The sequence below is a fragment of the Psammomys obesus genome, unplaced genomic scaffold, assembly GCF_907164565.1.
Source record: "Psammomys obesus unplaced genomic scaffold, mPsaObe1.curated_primary_1811, whole genome shotgun sequence".
Classification (NCBI taxonomy): Eukaryota; Metazoa; Chordata; class Mammalia; order Rodentia; family Muridae; genus Psammomys; species Psammomys obesus.
The window spans coordinates 24,475,252-24,499,170 of record NW_026595981.1 but is presented as its reverse complement, the minus strand read 5'-3'; the positions used below and the strand labels follow the sequence as shown (position 1 = coordinate 24,499,170).

General features: G+C 49.6%; 1 protein-coding gene across 3 annotated transcripts in view; it reads left to right on the top strand.

Moving 5' to 3' along the window:
• The window catches only part of Stat5b (signal transducer and activator of transcription 5B), a 69,637-nt gene that overhangs the window by 43,114 nt on the left and 2,604 nt on the right, over window positions 1-23,919 (top strand). For all 3 annotated transcript variants that reach the window (XM_055619598.1, XM_055619599.1, XM_055619600.1), the window contains exons 3-18: window positions 2,126-2,282; window positions 4,427-4,516; window positions 5,321-5,495; window positions 8,123-8,253; window positions 8,453-8,604; window positions 8,962-9,117; window positions 9,483-9,662; window positions 10,012-10,099; window positions 10,176-10,298; window positions 12,175-12,267; window positions 16,398-16,604; window positions 18,260-18,354; window positions 18,532-18,662; window positions 19,670-19,840; window positions 23,180-23,231; window positions 23,486-23,590. In XM_055619598.1, coding sequence (XP_055475573.1) covers window positions 2,126-2,282; window positions 4,427-4,516; window positions 5,321-5,495; window positions 8,123-8,253; window positions 8,453-8,604; window positions 8,962-9,117; window positions 9,483-9,662; window positions 10,012-10,099; window positions 10,176-10,298; window positions 12,175-12,267; window positions 16,398-16,604; window positions 18,260-18,354; window positions 18,532-18,662; window positions 19,670-19,840; window positions 23,180-23,231; window positions 23,486-23,590 — 2,106 coding nt within the window. The remainder of the gene's footprint in view (window positions 1-2,125; window positions 2,283-4,426; window positions 4,517-5,320; window positions 5,496-8,122; window positions 8,254-8,452; window positions 8,605-8,961; window positions 9,118-9,482; window positions 9,663-10,011; window positions 10,100-10,175; window positions 10,299-12,174; window positions 12,268-16,397; window positions 16,605-18,259; window positions 18,355-18,531; window positions 18,663-19,669; window positions 19,841-23,179; window positions 23,232-23,485; window positions 23,591-23,919) is intronic.

Genomic DNA, 23,919 nt, shown 5'->3' with positions numbered 1-23,919 from the left:
GTGCTGGGGCAATGCTTCCGCCCCAAGAGACAACCTGTCTACCGAGCTGGTTCCTCAGCCCGCAGCACCGTAACCCCCCAGCCGATTTTAAACTCCAGCCGTGCCCGGCAGTGCTCAGGGCAGGGAGCTTGCTGATTGGCCCCAGGCTGTCAGTCAGTGTGACAAGTTCATCAGACTAGCCCAGGCGTTCACCAGGGTGGCAGGCTCCTCTTCAGAGAGCCGGCCCTGGCACCGTTGGGAGAAGGCGGTCCGTACCCGCTGATGATTGCGACAGCTCGTTAGCAAAGTTTTGCTCAGAAACAAGTGTTCCACGGGAAGGCAATTTTCTAGGCAATTAAAAAAAAGAAAAATCCCAGCTTCATGTAATTAAGAGGAAAACAAACTGGCTAAATATGAGAACATCAAACACACCTGGGTTAGTCCTTGTCCTTTTCTTTTCTTCCTTAATGATTTGGGGGATTTAGAAAAAAAAAAACATTAGTAAGGAGTCTCTGTTGGTTTACAAATCTCACTCAGAGGCTTGAGACAGGATGTCGACCAGTGGTAGAGCATTTGTCCAGCTCAACAGACCTGACTCAGCACCCCAAGCAAACAAAGTACAATAGCGAATGCCTGTCGTTCCACCTAGTGGGGAGGCTGAGGCAGGGGAATTACTTGAGCCCAGAAACTGGCGACAGTCCTTAGGCAAATAAGCTTTCATCCAGCAGGTCTTCTGTAGATCTTCCAGCTGAATAAGCTCTGGAAGATCTGTGTTGATGTTAAGGAGATCCTGGATTTTAGGTAGTTTTTGTTTTTCAGAACAAAACAAAGATACCACCAGATGGTGGTAGCACACACCTTTAATCCCAGCAGGCAGAGGCAGGTTGATCTCTGTGAGTTCGAGGCCAGGTTGGCCTACAGAATGAGTTCCGGGACAGTCAGGGCTACACACAGAAACCCTGCCTTGAAAAAAAAAAATGCAAAAAGTAAAGAAAATAAAGATCTTAATGAAGACTCTCCAGCTCTTCATATTGACGCTGTGGTGAAGTCTTTTGTCGTGGGCAGTGGTCGAGTCCAAACTGCTGAGTTCTGCTCAAGGCCTGGATCCTTTCAACGGCGTGGGCTCTCAGTCAGAACAGAGGACCACGGGTGGGGTGGTCCCTGATGACACGGTCTCCGGGCTTTGGTGCATGGCTCTGTTTGCCACCAGGCACTCACTAACTGCAGGGATTTGCGGGTGGCTGTCTTTTAGCTGGCGCTGGCCCTCTTCCCCGGCGCTGGACCTGGCCAGCAGTAATTAAATAGCATTTCAGCCCGACAGCTGTTCGGTTTCTCGGCGCGCTAAGTCACTTAAGTATTACCTGGTAGCAACTGTTGCCTAATGTGTAGACACAGATCTTAAAAGGACAAAAGAAAGAAGATAAAGAGGAAGTGGGCCCAACCCGTCACCAGTTGAACAGCTCCGAATGACACCACGGAGGGCCGTGGACCGGCTTCTCGCCTTCGCTGAACGAGCTGGCATTGCTTCCAGGCCCCCCATCTGCAGTGATGACATTTCTTTCTCATGGGTGCAAATACTTGTAGGCACCTTCAGTTCCATGCCTCCTCTCCGGGGTTCCTTAGGAGGGGCAGTGACTGCGCGTCAGGAGCCAGTCCAGTGGGAAAGGACGCCAGAAGTTATCGCACCTCTTACTCCCTGCAGAGTGCAGGAAGAAACTTTTCCCCTTCGGATCTAGGAGGTGGATGGGTTAATACCAGAGTCGGTCAGGAAAGGGAAGGAGAAGGGAGAGTGTATGTATGTGTGTGTGTGTCTATTTGTTTTAAGAAATAAGTGTACAGTTCTGCTAAGGTCATTAGAATAGAGCAATGTGTGCTGGGATGTCCCTTAACACATGAGATTAAGAAGTCATGTTTGAGGCTCCCGTGACAGCTCACACCTCTGGCCCCAGTCCTCAGGATGCCGAGGCAGGACAGTTGCGAGTTCCTGGCCAGTCTCTGATATTGTGTAGGACCCCGTCTCAAAGGGAAGAAGAGGAAGAAGAAAAAAAAATAAAAGCCCCACAAAGCAAACGTAGCATGTAGAGGCTGCGTGTGTACAGGCTCCTGTGCATGTATGTCTACAGATTGTGTAATTTTTTTCCCCTAGGGACTCAATAGATCTTGATAATCCACAGGAGAACATTAAGGCCACCCAGCTCTTGGAGGGCCTGGTGCAGGAGCTGCAGAAGAAGGCGGAGCACCAGGTCGGGGAGGATGGGTTTCTGCTGAAGATCAAGCTGGGGCACTATGCCACACAGCTCCAGGTGGGTGCGAACGCCGGCCACACTCAGGCCCTGTCCCTTTGAGGGCGTCCTCACGTAACCTCCCGTAGACACGTGCGTCCTGATCTTCGGCCCAGCACCGTGGACTCATGTGCTCCACGCACATGGTTCTGATTGGCTCTGTGGTTGTGGTTGTTACCGTCTTTGAGAGAAGAGTCTCACTGTGGGGCTGGGGAGTTGGTTCTGTGGTTAAGGGCGCTTCCTGCTTGTCTTGGGGTAATTATTGCTGTGATGAAACACTATGGCCAAAAGTGAACTGAGGAGGAAAGGGTTTGTTTGGCTTAGGCTTCCACATCGCTGTTGTCATGGGAGGAAGTCAGGACAGGGATCCAAGCGTGGCCCGGAGGCAGGAGCTGATGCAGAGGCCAGGGAGGGGTGCTGCTTACTGGCTTGCTCCCCGTGGCTGGCCCAGCCTGCTTTCCTGTAGCTCCCAGAACCACAGCCTGGGGTAGCCCGACCCACAATGGTCCCCCCCCCACACACACACACATCAATCACTAACTAAGAAAGTGCCCTACAGGCTTGCCTACAACCCAATCCTCCGGAGACCTTTTCTCAGTTGAGGCTCCCTCCCCTGATGACCCTAGCCTGTGTCAGTTGACACAAAACCAGCCCTCACATTGCTCTTCTGAGTCCAGCTCCCAGGACCCACATCAGGAGACTCACAGTGACCTTGGTTGCTTGGCTACCCTCTTCTGACCTCTTCAGGCGCCCACCCACATGTGGCATACAGACACACAGACATAACTAGAAATAGAAAATAAAACATATTTTTAAAAAGAAATAAAAAGCTTCCCTATTTAGTTCAGGTTGGCCACAAACCAGAAATCCTCCTGCATCAGCTCCACTCCAACCCCAGGGTGGGTTATAGGTGTGCACCACTCTACCACTTCTGCTCCCTCTTTTAACTTTTTACTCCAAAACAAATATGAATTTGCAGGAAGTTGCAGCCGTAGTACAATGAGGCCCCTATTTACGCTCACACTCATCTGTTGCCATCATTTACTTTACTTTATCATCTCTCACACGTTTCTCTCCTCCTTTCCCTACACACACACACACACACACACACACACACACACTTTTTAGTTGAGAGTGAGTTGTATGCCTTATGTCCCGCCCCTGAGTGTCTCAGCATGTATGTTCTAAGAACACGAAACTTCCCTTACATGGTCATAATGCAATTATCGAGTTCACGGTACTTAGCATTCTGTCTCTAAATCCATTTGTCAACTGACTCAGAGGTGTTTTACACTCCCCAGTTCAGGGTCCAATGCAAGCTCACACATCATACCTAGCTGTCACATCACTTTAATGTTTTAGTTGGTTTGGTTTCAATTGTGTGACTTGTTTGTTTCTGAGATAGGGCCTCCCACTGTAGGCCGTGCTAATCTTGAACTTTAAGCAACCCTCTTGTCCCAGCCATCCTGTCCCCTTTTTACTGTTCTTTAACCTAAAAAACATTTTTGCAACCTTGTTTTGGCTTTGATATTAGCATTTAAAAAAATAATTGCTTATTTCCTTACTTTTAATATTTTTATGTTTTATTTTTAAATTTGTGCATGCGTGTGCGAGCACACACACACACACACACATACATCCAGAAGGGAGCATCATATCACCTGGAGCTGGAGTTACAGGAAGCTGTGAGCCTCCTGACACCGGTGCTGGGAATTGAACTCTGGTCTATAAGCACAGTATGAGGTAGGGTCTCACCATTTTGTCTAAGCTGGTCTCAAACACTAAATAAACTTGAATGCTCTGTCCTTCTGGGATGCCCCATCCAGAAAGAGAGAACGCCCATTTCCCCCCAACTGCGAAAGTAATTCTGATTATAACTACGGGAAATGTCCGCGTCCTGTCTCTTGTCTGCTGTGGCCTTTTAAGAACTTAGCTGTTTCCAAGAATGCTGCCGTAGTGCTTTCAGCATTAAGATTCAGAAAATAGAGCAGCCTTCCCTTTTTACTGTAATTGCATTTCCCATGATGTCTTTCTCTCATTCCTGCCCGTATGGGAGGAACCGCACTGCCCACAACTCCACAGTTACGGCACCTCCGTCATGAGCCTCCCGGTTGACCCACAGCGCAGACTGGAACAAAGTGATGTCTGCTGTTGTCCTCTTTCAGAACACCTACGACCGCTGCCCCATGGAGCTGGTCCGCTGCATCCGGCACATTCTGTACAACGAGCAGAGGCTGGTCCGGGAAGCCAACAACGTGAGTGTCTGCGGGTGTGGGAGGGGGATGCCAGGAGCCCTTGTTGATCCGTTTCCCCCAGAACCGCACTTTGTTGAGGTGACCTGATATGCCCTAGTGTCTCTTTAGGGAGCTGTTCTTAGATTGATGACTCCAGTGTGACTACAGCCACAAAGCGAGGTGAAGCTGTGCAGATAACCCCGAGCAAATCGCCTTTGCGTGGAAGCATGCTCGAAGTCAGTTAGGAGAAACGTCCGCACACACTCTGGGCCAGCCAATGAAGGACCGAGTCAAACCTAGTCCCTAATCACCCAGATCCACAGAGGCCTTGCGTGCGCCTCCCCCATAACTTGTTCTGAGGGGCCTCTGGGATGTGCGGCTTTATCCCTAGTGGAAGCAAATGACTCCATCACCAGAATGTCTTGAGATAGATACAGACCATGTACTCCCAACATGTCCCCTAGGTAACTACAGTCATGGCATTGGGTCCATGAATGAATATGAAATCAGAGGACATAGTCGTCAGTAGGAAGACCCTAGTGACCTCTGGGGCACGTGGAGTTTGAGTTTCTTAAGGAATTGGGCGCATTCTCTGTGAGATACCCTGGTGGAGGCCAGAGCTGAAACAGAAGTTTTTACCATGAAGGTGTCCTGTCAGGTCACCTGTCTCCCCATACTTTCCATTCTCCACCTATCCTCACGTGTGATATTTGCGATTTCTTCTGTTTTGAATCTGAATTGTTGGGGGTTTTGGCTTCACCTAAGGATTAAGACCCAAGGCGTCCTCCCACCCTCACACCCTGGATCTCCTTACCTGTCCCCCAGGGGAGCTCTCCAGCTGGAAGCCTGGCTGATGCCATGTCCCAGAAGCACCTTCAGATCAACCAGACATTCGAGGAGCTGCGCCTGATCACGCAGGACACGGAGAACCAGCTGAAGAAGCTGCAGCAGACCCAAGAGTACTTCATCATCCAGTACCAGGAGAGCCTGCGGCTCCAAGGTGAGCCTGGCGGTGGGATCCGGGCACTCTGGGGGTGGGAGCGAGGTCTAGGAACAAGCGTTGAGGAAGCAGAAGTGAACCTGGTTCCGTTCTGAGCCCTGCCTCTGTGTGAGTGGGGTGTAACCATTCGCGCTGAAGAAGGAGCTGGAAGGATGGGGCTTGGGGAGAGCCATGGTACCCGGTGGGGAGAGTGTGGCGTCTCACTCAGGCTTCCTGTGCTCAGGAAGTTTGGGGTGGCTGTAGAAGATGTTTCCTTTTAAGAAGGCATTCGTGGGCTGGAGAGATGGCTCAGCAGTGAAGAACACTGGCTGTTCCTCCAGAGGCCCTGAGTTCAATTCCCAGCACCCGCCTAGCAGCTTACAACCACCTATAACTGTAGTCCTGTGGGAGGCAATGTCCTCTTATAATGTGCATACATACAGACAAAATACCCATATACATAAATGAATAAATCTTCACCGGGCATGGTGGCACATGCCTTTAATTCCAGCATTTGGGAGGCAGAGGCAGGTGAGTCTGTGAGTTCAAGGCCAGCTTGGCCTACAAGGACAGTTCTGGGACAGCCAGAGCTATTACACAGAGAAACCCTGTCTCAAAAAAACAGACAACAACAACAAAAGCATTCATAGTTCAATAAAAGCTTATAAAAGGGATAATACAGTTTATAGAGGAAGCACTTTTAAGAGTGAACATTTTATTTCTTTGCTTGTTTGTTTGTTTATTTGTTTTAGACAGGGTATCTCAGTGTAATCCTGGCTGTCCTGGAACTCACTCTGTAGACCAGGCTGGCCTCGAACTCAAGACATCCACCTGCCTCTGTCTCCCAAGTGCTGGAATCAAAGGTGTGCCCCACCATCACCCAGCCTAGAGTAAGTATTTTATAAATGCAGCCTTGCTGAAGTGATAAATAGGAAGTGCATCACATGTTGGGGTTCGGGGTGTAGGTCAGTGGTGGATTGCTTCCCTAGCATGTGTGAGCCCTGGCTTTTGTCCCCAGCACTGAAGGAACGCCGTCTGTGGTGCCCAACATTTAGTGTTCCATGCAGTTGTTCAGAAGGACTTTCCGATGACCATGAATGCCCTGTGGACAACATTCCCTAGCCTTTGTCCTGAGGCACACAGAAACTGAGAATCCTTCTAAGAATTGGGGCGCCTCGCCAGAGCTCCCTCCTGACCCTAGAGGGAGCATTAACACTTTATTCTCCATGCCTGTCTGTATGTCTCCTACTCTCAGAGGGGGCTGGGGCCATGGCTCCGGTGATTAAGAGCTAAGAGCACTGTCTGCTCTTTCATAGGACTTGGGTTTGAGTTCCAGAACCCACTGGGTGGCTCAAGACCATCTGTAACTCCACTTCCAAGTAACCCAATACCTTCTTCTGACCTCTGTGGGCACCAGGCATGCGCGTGGTACACAGGCACGCATGTATGCAAAAACACCTATGCAAATAAAATAAAATAAATCTAAAAAACAATTAAAAAGAAACAAGACCTCAGGAGACTTTTGTCCCACACTCCCAGGCACGTAGCCTGTGTCGTCTAAGGTCATGATTGTAGAACTCATTGCTATGTTGACATTATTTACTGCCTTCCCAGGCATCCCAGCTTATAAATCACTGAAAAGAACCTTGCCTTTTAGTCCGGTACCCTAAGGCCAGCATAAATTATACTTGTGGGCTTATCCTGGCTGTCTTAATGTTTCCTTTGTCTGTCCCAGCTTGCGTGTCCCTGGGGCAAGGATAGGGTCAGTGTGACATGGTTCTCAGGGGCCAGCCATGGACTTAAACGAGACATGCCAATGTGCACAAATTCCTGGCAAGACCTGAGTAAGGATGCTGCTTCCCAAGCGTCACCGGAGGCAACAGTGATGCCAGCACTCAGGGTCCTTTCCTTCGTGTGGAGTAGGGAACAAGGAGAGGTTGCAAGCAGCGGTGATGGGCAGAGAGTTCAGCCCTGGACATGCTTGGTTGAGCAGAGCTGCTGAGGACATGGACTCTTTACATGGCCCTGTACGCTGCTTGTGTCTCAGGATTTGTCCATATGTGTAGAAAGGTACCAAAAGAAAGCTGAGGATGGTAGCTCAGTTGGGAGAGTGCTTGCTTAGCATGTACCAAGTTCTGGGTTTGAGCCCCAACCTGCACAAAGAGAGGTCTGGGAGCATTAGTCCCCGAGCAGCCCACTGAGCTGGCATCAGGATTCTCCCCTTATAAATGGGAAACTGAGGCACAGGAAAGAAAGGGGTTTGCCCGTGTTCACCCCGCTGGTAAACCACAGGGCCACTTGTACACAGGGTCTGACATCAAACCTGATGCCCTCTGGGGAAGGCAGATGTCCTCTGTGTGCTGGGCAGAGGCAGATGCCCTCTGTGTGCTGGGCAGAGAGGCAAGAACTGCCAAGGAATTGCTTTCTCATTAAGTGACCGCTCCCAGCCCAGGACAGACTAGGTCAGGAGAACCCTAAAGGGAGACTAGAGACCACCTTCTGGGGGAGCCCCTTCCTCACAGGACGCCATGACTAACTGAAACCCTGACTCAGGTGGACGGGATGTCTGGCCCTGAGAATGGGAGACCCTCCAGACTTCCCGCTGGACATAAGAAATGATGGTGGTGGGTGTCTGTCCCCTCCTCCAGCTCAGTTCGCCCAGCTGGCTCAGCTGAACCCCCAGGAGCGCATGAGCCGGGAGACGGCCCTCCAGCAGAAGCAAGTGTCCCTGGAGACCTGGCTGCAGCGAGAGGCGCAGACGCTGCAGCAGTACCGCGTGGTTAGTGGGTCCCGCGTCCCTCTGCCCGGGAGGGGGCTCTGTCACCTGAGACCCGGGGCACCAGGTGGGGGCAGAGCCAAGGTGAGAGCATGTGAGGTGCAGCAGGTGTGAGAGGGCGGGGCCGGGCCCCGGGTTCTAGGCCGGGCCCTGTGGGATACTTCCCTGAGGCCAGAAGGCTGCTGTGCCCTCCCTTGTGCAGGAGCTGGCTGAGAAGCACCAGAAGACCCTGCAGCTGCTGCGGAAGCAGCAGACCATCATCCTGGACGACGAGTTGATCCAGTGGAAGCGGCGGCAGCAGCTGGCCGGGAACGGGGGTCCCCCCGAGGGCAGCCTGGATGTGCTGCAGTCCTGGTGAGGGTGAGAGGTGGGCAGGGTGGGCAGGGGCTCGGGCGATGATGCCAGCGGCCTCTTCTGTACCTCAGTTGGCAGCTCTCGCTATAGCAGTGTCTTGGCTCCTGCTGGGACGTGGCTCTCCCAGGGGGTAGTGGTGCCTTGGAATGGGCAGGGCTACTCTTGAGCTGGTTGGTTCCAAGTTGAGGCCACCCTGCTTGTCCTCTGCAGGGTACCGGTGGCTAAGGCCAGCATCTTGTGTGTGTGTGTGGGGGGGGTACTTTGTAAGGAGGAAGGAACAGTGTCATGTGGCCTCCTCCCCTGGCCTGGGCTGGAGCAGGAGCCACTGTCCCTCTGAGGGCCCTGGGCTCCTTGCAGGTGTGAGAAGCTGGCCGAGATCATCTGGCAGAACCGGCAGCAGATCCGCAGAGCCGAGCACCTCTGCCAGCAGCTGCCCATCCCAGGCCCCGTGGAGGAGATGCTGGCCGAGGTCAACGCCACCATCACAGACATCATCTCAGCCCTGGTCACCAGGTGACTGCTGCCTCCTGGCCATGCTCAGAGGGGCATGGCAGTTCCTGGGGGGTGGGCATGTGAGGCCCAGGAGCTGTCCAAACTGAGCTCTCTGCCCTCTGCCCTCCGCACCCACTGTGGCTCCAGTAGCTCTGCTGCTGTGGCTGTTCTGGCCGCATGTGTTGGGGACACTGCAGGAAGGACCGTGGTACCCAGCCTCTCTCCAACCCCCCAAGTCCTTCCAGGGAACAGAGGCCAGGCCCCCTCCTCTGCCTGTCTCCCCCGCTCCCAGGCCCCACAGGAAGATCCCCCCTCCTCGCTGGGCCGCCAGCTCTCTCCCCTGAGCCAGCCTCTGGCCAACTGTCTGGCCCCTGTGTTCCCTGCAGCACCTTCATCATCGAGAAGCAGCCTCCTCAGGTCCTGAAGACCCAGACCAAGTTTGCAGCCACCGTGCGCCTGCTGGTGGGGGGGAAGCTGAATGTGCACATGAACCCCCCGCAGGTGAAGGCCACCATCATCAGTGAGCAGCAGGCCAAGTCCCTGCTCAAGAACGAGAACACCCGCAAGTGAGTGTGACTCAGTATGCCCTCCTTGCCACTCTCCTTGGTCACTGAGAGGAAAGATAAAAATTCTTCCTTAATCAGCTGGGTGGCGGCACGTGCCTTTAATCCCAGCACTCGGGAGGCAGAGGCAGGAGGATCTTTGATTTCATGGCCAGCCTGGGCTACAGAGTGAGTTCCAGGACAGCCAGGCCTACACAGGAAAACCCTATCTCAGGGAAAAAAAAAAAAAAAAGTGACTTCTGTGCCTTGTGGCAGAAGCAGCTGTTCCCAGCAGCCCTCTTTGTTTCCTGGCTCCAGCTTTTGCCCTCTGTCCCCACGTGGGCCTGCAGCTCGTTTTCTGTCTGCCTTGCAGTGATTACAGCGGCGAGATCCTGAACAACTGCTGCGTCATGGAGTATCACCAAGCCACGGGCACCCTCAGCGCCCACTTCAGAAACATGGTGAGGGTCTGGGAGAGGCAGCGCGCTCCCGCCCTCAGGGTCGCCAGCCTCTTCATCTCCCGCTTCTCCCTTGCAGTCCCTGAAACGGATCAAGAGGTCTGACCGCCGAGGCGCAGAGTCGGTGACGGAGGAAAAGTTCACCATCCTGTTCGACTCACAGTTCAGTGTCGGTGGGAACGAGCTGGTCTTTCAAGTCAAGGTGAAGTCAGCGTGTGTGCACGTTCGTGTGTGTGTGTGCACGTTCGTGTGTGTGTGTGCGTGCGCGCGTGTACATGGTGTGTGCCGTATGCATACGATATATGCAGTGAGTGCGCACTGCATGCGTGCACGTATACCATATATGTGTGGCATGTATGTGCAACGTGGGTGTAAAACCCATGTAGTGTGTGGGCGTACATTTGCAGTCTGTGTGCAGTGTTTGTGTACAGCCTGCGCACAGCGTGTGCGCGTCGTACGTACGCACTGTTGGCAGCACGCGGGCGTACCGCCAGAGTGGCTGCACGGTGTGCGTGTTCCGTGCGTGCCAGATGCGTTTGCGTGGTGTGCAGCGTGTGCATGGCGTGCACGCGCAGCACGCGTGTGTGGAGCGTACACGCGACGCGTAACGCCTGTTTGTTTGTACGTCTTTGCAGGCTGGTTGTTTGTTTGTTTGTTTGTTTGTTTGCCAAAAGAATTGTGACCACATAGTATCTTCTTTTTCAGTGTTGACAAGTGGGAAATGGAGAGACCTTTATTACTTAGAGCTATTATATTTTTTTTCCCAGTTCTTTCTGGGTGCGAACAATAACAAACTGAAACAGCTAGAAAGACGCCTGAGAACCACTCAGTGTGAACTCAAAATAAGATTGGAGCTGGAGTTTCTGTGGTTGTGTGGCTTTATGTTTGCTTATTTAGTGGACTGTGGTTTTTGTTTGTTGGGTTTTTTGAAATATGGCCTTGGGGCTGGAGAGATGGCTCAGAGGTTAAGAGCACTTGGCTGCTCTTCCAGAGGTCCTGAGTTCAATTCCCAGCACCCACATGGTGGCTCGCAACCATCTATAGTGAGATCTGGTGCCCTCTTCTGGGGCACAGGCACACATGCAGGCAGAATGCTGTATAAATAATAAGTTTAAATAAATAAATAAATAAATAAGTGAGGTCTTGCTATGTGGCTCAGGCTAGCCTAAAACTCACCCTGTAGCCCAGGCTAGCCTTGAGCTTGATGTCCTCCCTCAGCGTTCAGTGCTGGGGTTACAGGTATGTAATAGTTTAATAGGCATTTCTTCCTGTAGCCTTTTCTAAAAGCGTCTCCTCACCCTTTCTCTTTTTTTTTTTTTTTTTTCTCTTATTCTTCATGTGAGAAAGTTGTTTCATCTCTCGGAATGGCTAAGCAGCTTCACCTATAAAATATCTACAACCTTAGTCGGATCGTGTGGCATATGCTCATAATCCTAGCCGCCAGGAGGGCTGAGGCAGGAATCAAGTTTGAAATCAAGCTGGGCCAGGTTGGCACATGCCTTTAATCCCAGCACTTAGGAGGCAGGTGTAGGAGTAGCTCTGTGAGTTCAAGGCCAGCCTGGACTACAGAGTAAGTTCCAGGACAGCCAAGGCTACACAGAGAAACCCTGTCTCAAAAAGAAAAAAACAAAAACAAAAACAAACAAAAAAATGAGTTTGAAATGAAAGCTGAGCATGGCAGCAGTATATGCATGATTGTGATCCCAGCACTTGAAGAATCAGAAGTAAAGGCAGAAGTTCAAGGCCAGCCTCGGCTTCATTTAGTGTATGCTACATGAACTTTTCTCTCAAGGAATGAAAAGATTGAGCTGAAGTCAACCTGGGCTACATAATGATTTGAAGGTTAGCCTAGGATACAAAGATTAGTTAGTTAGGGAGCTAGAGAGTTAGAGAGATTAAATAACTTAATCTAAATAACTTAATTAAATAACTTAATCTAAATAAGCTTAAATAACTCAGCCTTTTAAGCTTCTGCCCCAGCTGTTCTCAGCCCCAGTTCTTGGAGCATACCACTGAAACCTGAGGGGAAACAGGCAGAAGGGGAGGAAAGCAGTGCTCAATCCTTCTCTGTGTTTTAGACCTTGTCGCTCCCGGTGGTGGTGATTGTTCATGGCAGCCAGGACAACAATGCGACAGCCACCGTCCTCTGGGACAACGCCTTTGCGGAGCCTGTGAGTGGATTCCTTGGTCTGGGGTCTTCAGATCTCAAGACTGGTGTCATGAATTTCTCCTGTGTGTGCTCGTATGCTCTCCTCTCTCTCTCTCTCTCTCTTTCTGTGTGTGTGTGTCTATGTGTCTATCTGTGTGTGGGGGGGGGTCTGTGTGCCATTTTTCTTGGGAGGCAGAATAGATCATATGAAAGAAGAAGGGCTTGGCATCCAGACAGAGTTGTCAGGCTCTGTTGACTCATGGTCCCTCGGTGACCATGGAAGTTCATTTGGCCTAGAGAGGCTGAGAGGAGCTTTGATTTCCAGCCGGTACCTGCAGCCCAGGTAAAATGGTGTTCTATCATAACCTAAGCTCGGTAACATGGAAGGTGCTCAGTAAATCCTGGAACCGCAGGGAAGCCCTAGATGGTTTGGGGACCCTTAGGCCCTTCCTAGAGTTTCCTGTAGCTGAGAGCTTGCCTCAGTCATTTGCCAGTAAATAAGGATGGCGTTCAGTGCTCTTCCCAGGTCTCAGATTCTGTGATTCATCCCCGGTCTCATGAAGAATGATGTGCTTTGTCTGAAGAAACAGATAATCATGTTGTGGATTTAAACCCCCCTCCCCCCCCAAAAAAAGCAAAATTACACTATCATGCTAGCAAGAATTGTACTCTTCCTCTCTCTCTTTCTCTCTGCCACCCTTCCCCACCCCTCTTTATTTCTTTCTTGAGACAGGGTCTCATGTAGTATCCCAGGCTACTGTTGAACTCAGTATTCAGCCAAGAACCCCTTACCTTCTTGCTTCCTTCCCCTGATGAGTGCTGGGATTGCAAGCATTCACCAACTATACCCATTTTTCACGGTGTACTGGGACTAGAACCCAGAGCTTTGTGCATGCTAGGTGAGCACTCTACCAACTGAGCTATAATCCCCCAGCCCATGGTGAACATTTTCAAAACATTTCCGTGAGGCGAGATCTGTATGGCATATTTCCAGTAGACCTTAAGTCATGGAAGGATGATAAAAAGGGCCGTTGGTGTTCGGCACATCAAAGTTTGTCTTTCTCTAGTGTGTAATGTGAGATATTCTTGACTCTACCATCTTTAGAGGACCAGACTTTATTGCAAAGGCAGGGTTTTTAAGAGATCTTCCCTGTGTGTGCTGTAAACCCGGAGGTTAGACTCCTGAAGGAGGCCGCTGCACACTGCCTTCATAAACCTTCTGGGTGAGATTGCTTCATCTCTGTCCCTGCCATTCACAAAGCTCTCCGTGACCTTGACATGCCCTGTAGTGTGTAATCCGTAGAGTATCTTGTCCAAATAATATGAATTTTCACATTTTCGGTTATGCTAATGACTAGGGTATCTTGAATGCTCTTTAAAAATAAATGCAGGAAGTTTGACATGGTGTTATGCCTTTAATCTCAGTACTTGGAAGGCAGAGACCAGCCTGGTCTACATAATGAGTCCCAGGCCATTTGGGGTTACATGATGAGGCATAGATAGATAGATAGATAGATAGATAGATAGATAGATAGATAGATAGATAGATGGATTTGGGGAATGGCTCATATTTCATAGAGCTCATGTAAAAAACTAGTGTAGCTGCTCTTGACTGTAATCCTAGCTCTGGGAGGCAGAGCCATGGGGATCTGGATGGCTTGCTGGCCAGATAGTCTCACCATATCACTGAGCTCCAGATACAGTGAAAGAAGCAAGGAAGACACTGTATGTCAACCTCTGGCCTCTACATAAACGTACATGAACTCACAGGAACACCTACACACGATACAACACGTATGTTCTATTGATATTTTATTCTGCACAAATATTCTGTATATGCTATATAACAAGTACATTATGGCCTTGTTTGTCATAGCTAAAGACTGGAGGCTGGCACACAGTTGCCCATCTGTGGGGCTTGGCAAGTATCTGTCTTCCCTGTTGCAGAATATTCCACAACCATAGAAGAAAGTGAACAGTTTGCCAAGCAGTGGTATATCCCTCTACTCCCAGAACCTAGGAGGCTCAGACAGGAGGAGAGTGAGTTCCAGGCCAGCCTGGGATACATAGCAAGACCCTCTCCTCAAAAAGGAGGAGAAGGAAGAAAAGAATCTCTTATTATTATTTAATTGCCACATTAAATTGTACATATTTTTGGTATATACTATTACGTTTTGATTTATACATACATTGTGTGATAATCAGATCAGGGTAATTAGCATATCCAGCTCCTGAACATATTATTTTCTTGTGTAAGAAGGTTGAGAGACTGGAGGGATGGCTGACAGGTTAAGAGTGATTACTGCTCTTGCAGAAGACCAGAGTTCAGCTTCCAGTACCCAAGTCAGGTAGCTCACAACCACCTTTAAGTCCAGGTCAAGGCTCTGACCTCCGTCTTCTGACCTCCATGGTCAGCTACACACACACATGAACATACACACACACAACTAAAAATAAGTATCTTTTTAAAAAGAAAGAAAAGTCAGGCAGTGGTGGCACACACCTTTAATCCCAGCTCTTGAGTAGCAGAGGCAGACAGATCTCTGTGAGTTTCACCTTGGTCTACAAAATGAGTTCCAGGACAACCAGGGCTACACAGAGAAACCTTGTCTGGAGAAAAAAAGAGAAAGAGAGTTAGAGGGTGGGGTAGAGAGGAAAGGGAGAGAGAGAAAGAGAGAGAGAAGAAAATAACAGAACATCAACAGTCCCCTGATCAGGCATGGTGACTTACTCCTATAATCCTAGCATTTGGGAATTAGACTCAGAAGGATCAGAAGTTCAAGGTTGTCCTTGGCTACATATTAATATCAAGTTTAAAGCCAGATTGGGCTGCATGAGACCCTGTCTCAAACAAACAAAAAAGGGGATTGGGAGATGGCTTAGCAAAGTACTTGCAATGCAAGTATGGAGACCTGAGTTTTCATATTTTATTTTATATGTACGAGTGTTTTTACCTGCATGTATATATGTGTACCATGTTGTGCCTGTTGCCCATGGAGGCTAGAAGAGGGCATCAGATCCCCTGGCACTGGAGTTACGGATGATTGTGAGTGCCCTGTGGGTGCTGGGACTCAAAGCCAGGTCCTCTGCAAGAGCAGCCAGTGCTCTTAACCACTTGAGCTATCTCCTCAGCCCCAGCAATAAATTAAAAAATAAAAAGTAGAAAGCTCATGAGGAATGGAACCTGAGGTTGAACTCTGGCCTCTACATACATGCACATACGTGCACCACCCCCACATGCCCCACAGAAAAGGGAGGAGGAAGGAAGAAAGTAGAAAGGGAGGGAGGGAGGGAGAGAAAGAGAGAGAAGCCCTTCTGGCTATTTGGAAACATGCAAGGACAGTCAGTGTACTGTGCGATACAAGCACCAGACCACATCCCTCTGGCCAGTTTGCACGTTTGTACTCATTGACCAGCTAGCCGAATAGAATGAGAAGCAATTTATTAAAAGTTCATATTCTAACTATTTCTCGACAAAGTTGCCAACTAGAAATTTTCCACTCTTTCATGCCAAGTTGCTTCACTTTGAGCTAGAGTTCTTGGCAGGTGTCAAGGGCAGGCATTACACTCGGGGCTGTCCCTGTGGGTGCCCGTTCTCTCTCTGCTCACTCAGAAAGCCGAGCTTGTCTTTCTAAGGTTTTTTTTTTTTTTTTTTTTTTTTTTTTTTAAATAGGGTCTCTTGTAGCCCAGGATGACCTCAAATGCTGTGTGGCAGAAAATGACCTTGAACTCCTGATGCTCCCTTCTTCCCTCCCTCTCTCCCTCCCGGGTGCTAAGATCACAGGCATGTGCCACCACACCTGGCAATGTTCTCACTGTCTAAACTCCCAGTGAACCTAGACCATGAGCCAACACTTGGCGATACTTTGTTCTGACGATATTTATTAGACCCTGAGTCTGACTGCAGGGCCAGCAGCTCCCAAGCCAGCGCACTTAGCACGGGGTGGTCCTCTAGCTGTGTGGTGTAGGAGGACAGCCTAGCAGAACCTTGTATGTCTCTCAAAACTGGACACCCCGCGAATGTCTGAAAATCCTCAGGTTTGGCAAGACAAGTCTCCCTAACCCCTTCCAGTCACTGCTGCTCTTCTGCTGCGGCTTCAGAGCATCAGTCATGCAACCGTTCTCTGATACGCCGGCGTCTCTCCGTCTCAGGGCAGGGTGCCGTTTGCCGTGCCTGATAAGGTGCTGTGGCCGCAGCTGTGTGAGGCGCTCAACATGAAGTTCAAGGCCGAAGTGCAGAGCAACCGGGGCCTGACCAAGGAGAACCTGGTGTTCCTGGCCCAGAAGCTGTTCAACAGCAGCAACAGCCACCTTGAGGACTACAGCAGCATGTCCGTGTCCTGGTCCCAGTTCAACCGGGTGAGTGGCCGGCCCCCTGCTACCCTGACTCTAACCTTTCCAACTGCTTGAGTGCCAGCGTTTCCCTGTGGAGGGCCCCTGTTCTTCGTATTTCTCATAAACTACCCAAAGCCACCGAAACACCTTGAGAGTTAGTCGGGTCTCAATGTAGAGTGACACCTTTTCGTAGGGTCAGCGAGCTGGGCCTGATGGGCACTCATTGCATTTCTTCCTTCACAAAGGAATCAGTGAAGCAAACATAAGCCAAGCTCCAGCTTTGTCCCACCAGCTCTGGTGTAGAATGCTTCTTGGGGACCCTAAGCCCCTTAGAAGGGGATTCGGACAAAGGGCACATTTCCTCTGACATCTGGCAAATCTGTGATTGCATTCTCCCTGCTGTGTCAGCACCCCAGAGTTTTAGGTGCCCTCAATCCAGAGAGCCACTGGCTTCTGGGTCGTCTGAGTGTGCTCACAGTTGCTGGGAGTCAGAGGAGGTCGGGGAAACAGGACTCAGCGGTCTATCTTTGCCATTGTGGTAAAGCCCCTGCCTCCCACAAAACCTGGTTACTGTACTTGGCTGATAATTACTAGGAATGTGTGTGTGACGTCAGCCTCTCTTTGGCTTAGTGTGATCTAATTCAGGTCAGATCTACAAACTCACCCTGCATCTTGATAAAGTGTAGGCTGTGATTCATGGCAGGTCCAAAGTGGACCTGGAAAAAAAAAAAAAAAGTGCATTTCTCAGAATCTCCCAGGGGATACTGATGCTGCTTGTCAAAGGCCACACACGTCAGAAATAGCCAGAGGTGAGTCCACCAAATCTGGAGGTGTAGCTGGAGGTGTAGCAGGGTCCCCTGGGGATTGGTACCAGCTCTGTAGCTTTTGCCCCTCACTCCTCCCTTCTCCTCCATGGGGCTGTAAGACTACTTGGTAACAGGCAGATAGGCAGGGACATTTGCATGCTTCTGACAGTGGAGATGTTTGCTTTTCATGTAAAGTGTCTGTAAGCCCCCTGTGCTGTCCATCACGCAAGCGCAAGCCAGGGTTCGAAGCTTTTCACTTTATTCAGAGGGCTGACAATCTGGGAAGTCAGAGCCAAATCTGCCTTTCCCATCCTTTCCTTGTGCGTTTTTATAGAGAACCAGAAAAGGGCAATAAATCAATTTAAAGTTCAGTTTTATTGTCCGGTAGCTGGGTCCCAGGATTCAGTCCCATCCTCCTGGCAGGTGGTCCTTTTGGGCATCTGGGCCTTGTCCCTGAGTTCCTGTTCTCCTCTTGGCCATCTTGTTCTCTGTGACCAGGGATGGGTTCACATACAGCAAGGCCACTGAGTCTTGTGTACCTCCGAGGTGACATCTAGATTTAAAGTTAACTTGGAACAAGCTGACCCTTAGCAGGCTGCATGAGGAGGGACTGTGCACAGAATTCAGTACCACTGTCTGCTAATGGCAGACTGGGAAGTGCCTGTGTCCTACATGCAGCTGATATTCCAGTGGTCACGCTGGCTTTAAAGACAGGGTTTCTCTGTGTAGCCTTGGACTCGATTTGTAGACCAGGCTGGCCTCGATCTAACAGTGATCTCCCTGCCTCTGCCTCCCGCATGCTGGGATTACAAGCATGTGCCGCCACTCCTGGCCTTGTCACTCTGGCTTTCTCACTGTTGTGTCTCCAACCAGGAGAATTTGCCAGGACGGAATTATACTTTCTGGCAGTGGTTTGACGGTGTGATGGAAGTGTTAAAAAAACATCTCAAGCCTCATTGGAATGACGGGTGAGAATCACCTTTATTGTTATTTATTTTCATTATATGTTGCCAAGGCTGGTCTTGAGCTCAAGCAAACCTCCTGCCTCAGCCTCCCAAGCAGCTAAGGCTGCTTAAATCAATACTGGATGACAGAGGGTCTCCTCTCTGTCGTTGTCACCCTCTTTCCCTCTAACTCTAATCCAGGGCCATCCTGGGTTTCGTGAACAAGCAGCAGGCCCATGACCTACTCATTAACAAGCCAGATGGGACCTTCCTGCTGAGATTCAGCGATTCCGAAATCGGAGGCATCACCATTGCTTGGAAGTTTGACTCTCGTGAGTGCCTTGCCCTTCCTTTTCGAGACTCATTTTGGCCTTGAGTCCAAAGTTAGCTGCTTTTGCCACAAAATGATTTTAACACATCTTATTGAGAACATATTGTTTGTGAGGGACAGACCCAATTACAGGAATCCCTAGTCTCGCCATGACACAGCTGCTCGTAAAGCCGACTGTGAGCAATCTCATTATGGGAAATGCTGGATGTGCAGCCTTAGGAGGGGTGCGGGCAGAGTCGCAGCCACTTCCCTTTTGAAAGGTTCGCCTCATTGTTACTCAGCCCGGAGCTCATTTCAGCCATCCATGACTCCACGATTCCCTAATTAATGTAAGGTGTCACCGCTGAGCATTGCCACCCAAGAATGCATGCCCCTTCCTTAGTCTGGCCCTCACGGTGAAGTAGACTGGCTTGCCAGTTTGTGTGTTTTGTGTTTTTGAAGACTCTTCCAGCTTATACTAGCTCTTAGGCTTTCTCTGGCTGTGAGCGTGCTTCTGAGAGAATAAGATTGGGGTCCCTCAGAGCTACTTCTTTTCTTTTTCTCATTTTATTTTATTATTTTGTGTGTGGATGTTTTGCCTACATGTGTGTCTGTGCACCACATGTATGCAGTGCCCAGAGTCCAGAAGAGACAGTAGGATCCCCTAGAACTGGAGTTATGGATGGTTGTGAACCATCTTGTGGGTGCTGGGAATTGAACCCCAGTCCTCTGCAAGAACAACAAGTGCTCTTGGCTGCCTCGCCATCTCTCCAGGCCCAGTGCTATTTCTTTTAGACTCTACTTGAACTTGAGTCCACCGAGATCGCCAGGTCTTTAGGGAAGTCATGTGTGCATCTGCTTATACACCAAGACACTTAAGAAGTCCCTTTCCACAGCCCGTGCAATTTGCAGATGAACATTTCCGTTAGCTTGACTTTTATACGGGGCTTTCGTTTTCAGTGTGTGGATTTTAAGATCTCACATTTGGAAACCATGGTTAGAATGTGATTGTTCTGTTTATTGATCTAGAGGAGAGAATGTTTTGGAATCTGATGCCTTTTACCACTAGAGACTTCTCTATCCGGTCCCTGGCCGACCGCCTGGGGGACTTGAATTACCTCATATACGTGTTTCCCGATCGGCCAAAGGATGAAGTGTACTCTAAGTACTACACACCGGTCCCGTGCGAGCCTGCCACCGGTGAGTGTCCACATGCAGTGGGTTTTGTACTGACCTCCGTTTCGGTTTTGTTTGCGTTTTTGCTAGTGTGTGTGCACATGCCTTCATTTATATGTGTACGTGTGTGTGTGTGTGTATGTGTGTGTGTGTGTGTGTGTGTGTGTGTGTGTGTGCATTGCAAATCTCTTGCATGCACAAAGGCCCAAACAGCACCACACTGGAGTTCAAGCAATACCCAGAACACATGTGAGCCCTTGTGCAACATTTGTCAATGAAAACGCCTCCGCCTTCTGGATGCTGGGATTAAAGTTGCACAACACCATTCCTGCGCACAATATTCCACATTATCGTAAAGTTTTTGGGCAATACACAGATCTGTTAAGAAAGACTAGAGTCTAGCCTCTGTAAACAGCTCCGTGGCATTCTTCAACATTCTGTAGACGTGTGCTCTGCCCTCTCCTCCAGTACTTGGGAGCTTCTTGTGTGGAGGCTGCAGGAAACCAGCAAGCGAGTCAGCAGAGACGCCTTTCACTTAGCAGTGGATACTCTTAAGAGAAATAAAGTAAAAGTGAGAGGATGGAGAAGTGGTGAGGAGGCCGGCATTGTTTCTCTAGAGATTGGTCGGGGGAGGTTTCTGAGGAAGTGACATGTGAATAGACTTGAACAAAGGAAGGAAGCTGGCTTTGCAAAGACCAAGGGACCAAACTTCCTAGGCTGAGAGAATAAGTACATCTGGGATGGCTGAAAGCTCCCCAGAGCCAGGAGGCTGCTTCCAGCCAAGCAGGAAGCTAGCTAGTGATGGGAACTGGGGCCAGAGCACCTCAGTAGTGGAGGCCAGGGTGAAAGGTCAAACTATGCATAATCCTTAGCTCCTTGATTTTAGAAGCACACGAGCACGCACGCGCGCGCGCGCACACACACACACACACTCACTTTAAAGAATTACAGGTCAGTAATGCATTCACACCACATCATCTTCATGATTGCACAGGATTCCATTACATAGTGACTCTGGACTGTATTCAGGGTTAGGTAATTAAGATTCTTATTACTTAAATTTATTTTGTTTTCACTTATGATTGATATTGAGATAACCTAGTACAAATATATTGTTCAGTTATTCCTTAGGATAAATTCCTGAGCAGAAATAGGTCAAAGGGCATATGATTCGTAAACTTTTTGATACATCTCCCCCAAAACTGCCTTCAAAAAGCCAAATTCACATTTCCTCACAGACATCTGCTTCTCTGTCTTTTTGCCAGCCACGGGATAGCCTCCATTTCATGTCTGCCAGTCTGGTTGGCATAAAAATGGTACCTCATAAGCCTTATGTGTATTTCTCCGATTCTAGGCAACCTTTACATATGGTGATTAATAATTCCAGAATAATACATTGTGGCAGCAGCTGGCATTTGCTGAAGGCCTCTTTGTGCCAGGAATTTTCCTAAACACATTTCTGTCTTAGTCACTGTTCTGTTGCCATGAAGAGACACCATGGCCAAGGCAACTGCTGGGAAAGCATTTAATTGGGGGATGGCCTACAGTCTCAGAGGATGAGTCTGTTATGATCCTGGCAGGGAACATGGTGGCATAATGACGCTAGAGCAGGAGCTAAAAGCTACATCCTAATCTTCAGACACGGGAGAGACTGGGCCTGGAATGGAGTGTTGAAACTTCAAGGCCCGCCTCCAGTAACACCTCCTCCAACCAGGCCACACCTCCTAATCCTTCTAATCCTGCCAAGCAGGTATGCTCCCTGTTGACTAAGCACTCAAATACATGAGCTCGTGGGGCCCATTCTTATTCAAACAACCGCAGTGTCTCACTTAATCCTCCGACCAACTCTGCAAAGTATGACTCTTTTACATAAAAGGAAACTGAGGCATAGAAAAAATAATTTGTCAAAGGTCACATGACTGGGAGGTGGACAAGCTGGTATTTTGGCTTGGTTTAGCTCCTGAGCCTAAATTCATCTTCCACCATTGGCCAGCCCTAGCCATTTGTAATTTTGTTTTTCTGTGGAAACCATGTTTGTATTTCTTCCTTTTTTTTTTTTTTTGAAGTTATATTTTTATATAGAAAATAGATTAATCTGAGGTTGAGGAGACTGTTTGGTCAGTAGAGTACTCACTGTGAGTTTAATACTTAGGGCCCCCACAAAGCCAGGCGATGCAGTACACATTTGTAATCCTGGTGTTGAGGAGATAGAGACAGGTGGGTCCCTGAGGCTTGCTGGCCAGCCAGCCTAGCCTACTCATTGGGTTCCAGTCCAATGAGAGACCCTGTCTCAAAAAAAAAAAAAAGGTGAGCAGTGCCTAAGGAATGACGCCTAAGGTGTCTTTTGTCCTCCAAATGCATAGGCACACACAGGTATGGGCACAGGTATGTGCATGCATCCACACACGTGAAAATGTGTACACACATACACAAGAAAATATGTTAATCTATTATTGATACGTTTATATAGAAAGTATTTTCTCTGTGTTATTTAAGATTTATTTTCTCAAGTACAAAGTCCTGTGACTTCTACATAGAAACCCAATCTGTTGTGGTTTTTTTTTGTTGCTGTTGTTGTTTTCCGGGTGTGTGTGTGTGTGTGTGTGTGTGTGTGTGTGTGTGTCTGTGTGTGTCTGTCTGGGGATGGAACTTGTGTTATCAAGCTTCATGACTTACCCACTGAGCTGTCCTGCCAGCTCCAACTGTGAATCTTTCAGGCTTTTATTTTCCAATCAGTCCTGTAGGCACAGGCCTCTAATCTCAGTTTGGGAAGCCGAGGAAGGAGGATCCAAAAGTACAACACTTGCCTGGGGTAGACAGGGAATTCAAAGCCAGCGCGCACTGTCCCCAAACACAAGTGAAAAGAGGGCTGGGAATGCGGATTGGTGGTAGAGCCTTGGCCTCGTATACACAGTGCCCCAGGTTCCAGCCCCGGTACCAGACAAAGAGTCAGGCAATAGTCGTGAACTCATAAGGTAGAGGCAGGCAGACCTCTGCGAGCTTGAAGCCAGCCTGGTCTACATAGTGAGATCCTGTCTCAAAAGAAAAAAAAAAATTACGTTCACAAATACATAGACCACTAGCAGTTGAGTAGGCGTGCATGGCGGTATCGCCTTCTCTCTGTGGGACTTTCTGAAGCACGCCAGCCAGCCTGGAAGACAGCTCCCTTTGTGGTCTGAGTGCTGCTGCACCTCTTCAGCAGGCCTCCCAGCGCAGAAATGGTACCTGCTATGTCGTGTCCTGAGTTGAGGTTAGGTGGCTTTGTTCTGACCCAGGAAAAGATGGGTTCTTGAGGAAGCTGTCTCCGAGGAGTCTGGTTTTTCACTGCTCTTCTCTCCCCCTCTCCGCCCCCTTCCCCCACAGCAAAAGCAGCTGACGGATACGTGAAGCCGCAGATCAAGCAAGTAGTTCCCGAGTAAGTGTCCAGGGCCCAGCTCTATTCTCCTGCTGCCTTCCCCCAGCGCCCACCCATCACTCTCTGCTGCTGAGTCTAGCATCCCTAACCCCCCAGTAGAGCTGGCTTAGCCTTTGAGAAGGAACTGTGTTCCAGCCATGCTGTGACCAGGCCCCTGGGCTCCAGCCTCCTACGTCCTGAAAAAGACAGGAAGGCGTCCCCGAACCCCTCCTGCAGTCCATTTGGCCGAGACTGTGTTCTGCCTCCTTCTACAGGTTTGCTAACGCATCCGCAGATGCTGGGAGCGGCGCCACCTACATGGACCAGGCCCCGTCCCCAGTAGTGTGTCCTCAGGCTCACTACAACATGTACCCACAGAAGTAGGTCATGATCTCGGGGCCATACACGGGAGGAACTGGGGCCATTAGCCTTAGGCTGGACTTGCCGAGGCCCAGAGTTGGGGGCAAAGGACCCTGAAGGTTCTCTGGGTCTTACCTCACCCAGCCTAGGCCCAGACTCTGGCCTGTAGGAAGGGGAGATTCTACCAGATATTTAAATCACCAGTGGGCGTAAGCACATGGCATCTGCTTGTCTTCTCTGAAGATGGAGATTTGCCACACTTTGTGTCTTAAGGACTGGGCGGAGTCTGGATGAGGGCAGCTAGGGTGGGTATCGAGGTCTAATTGCCTATAGACCTAGCCAGCAAAGG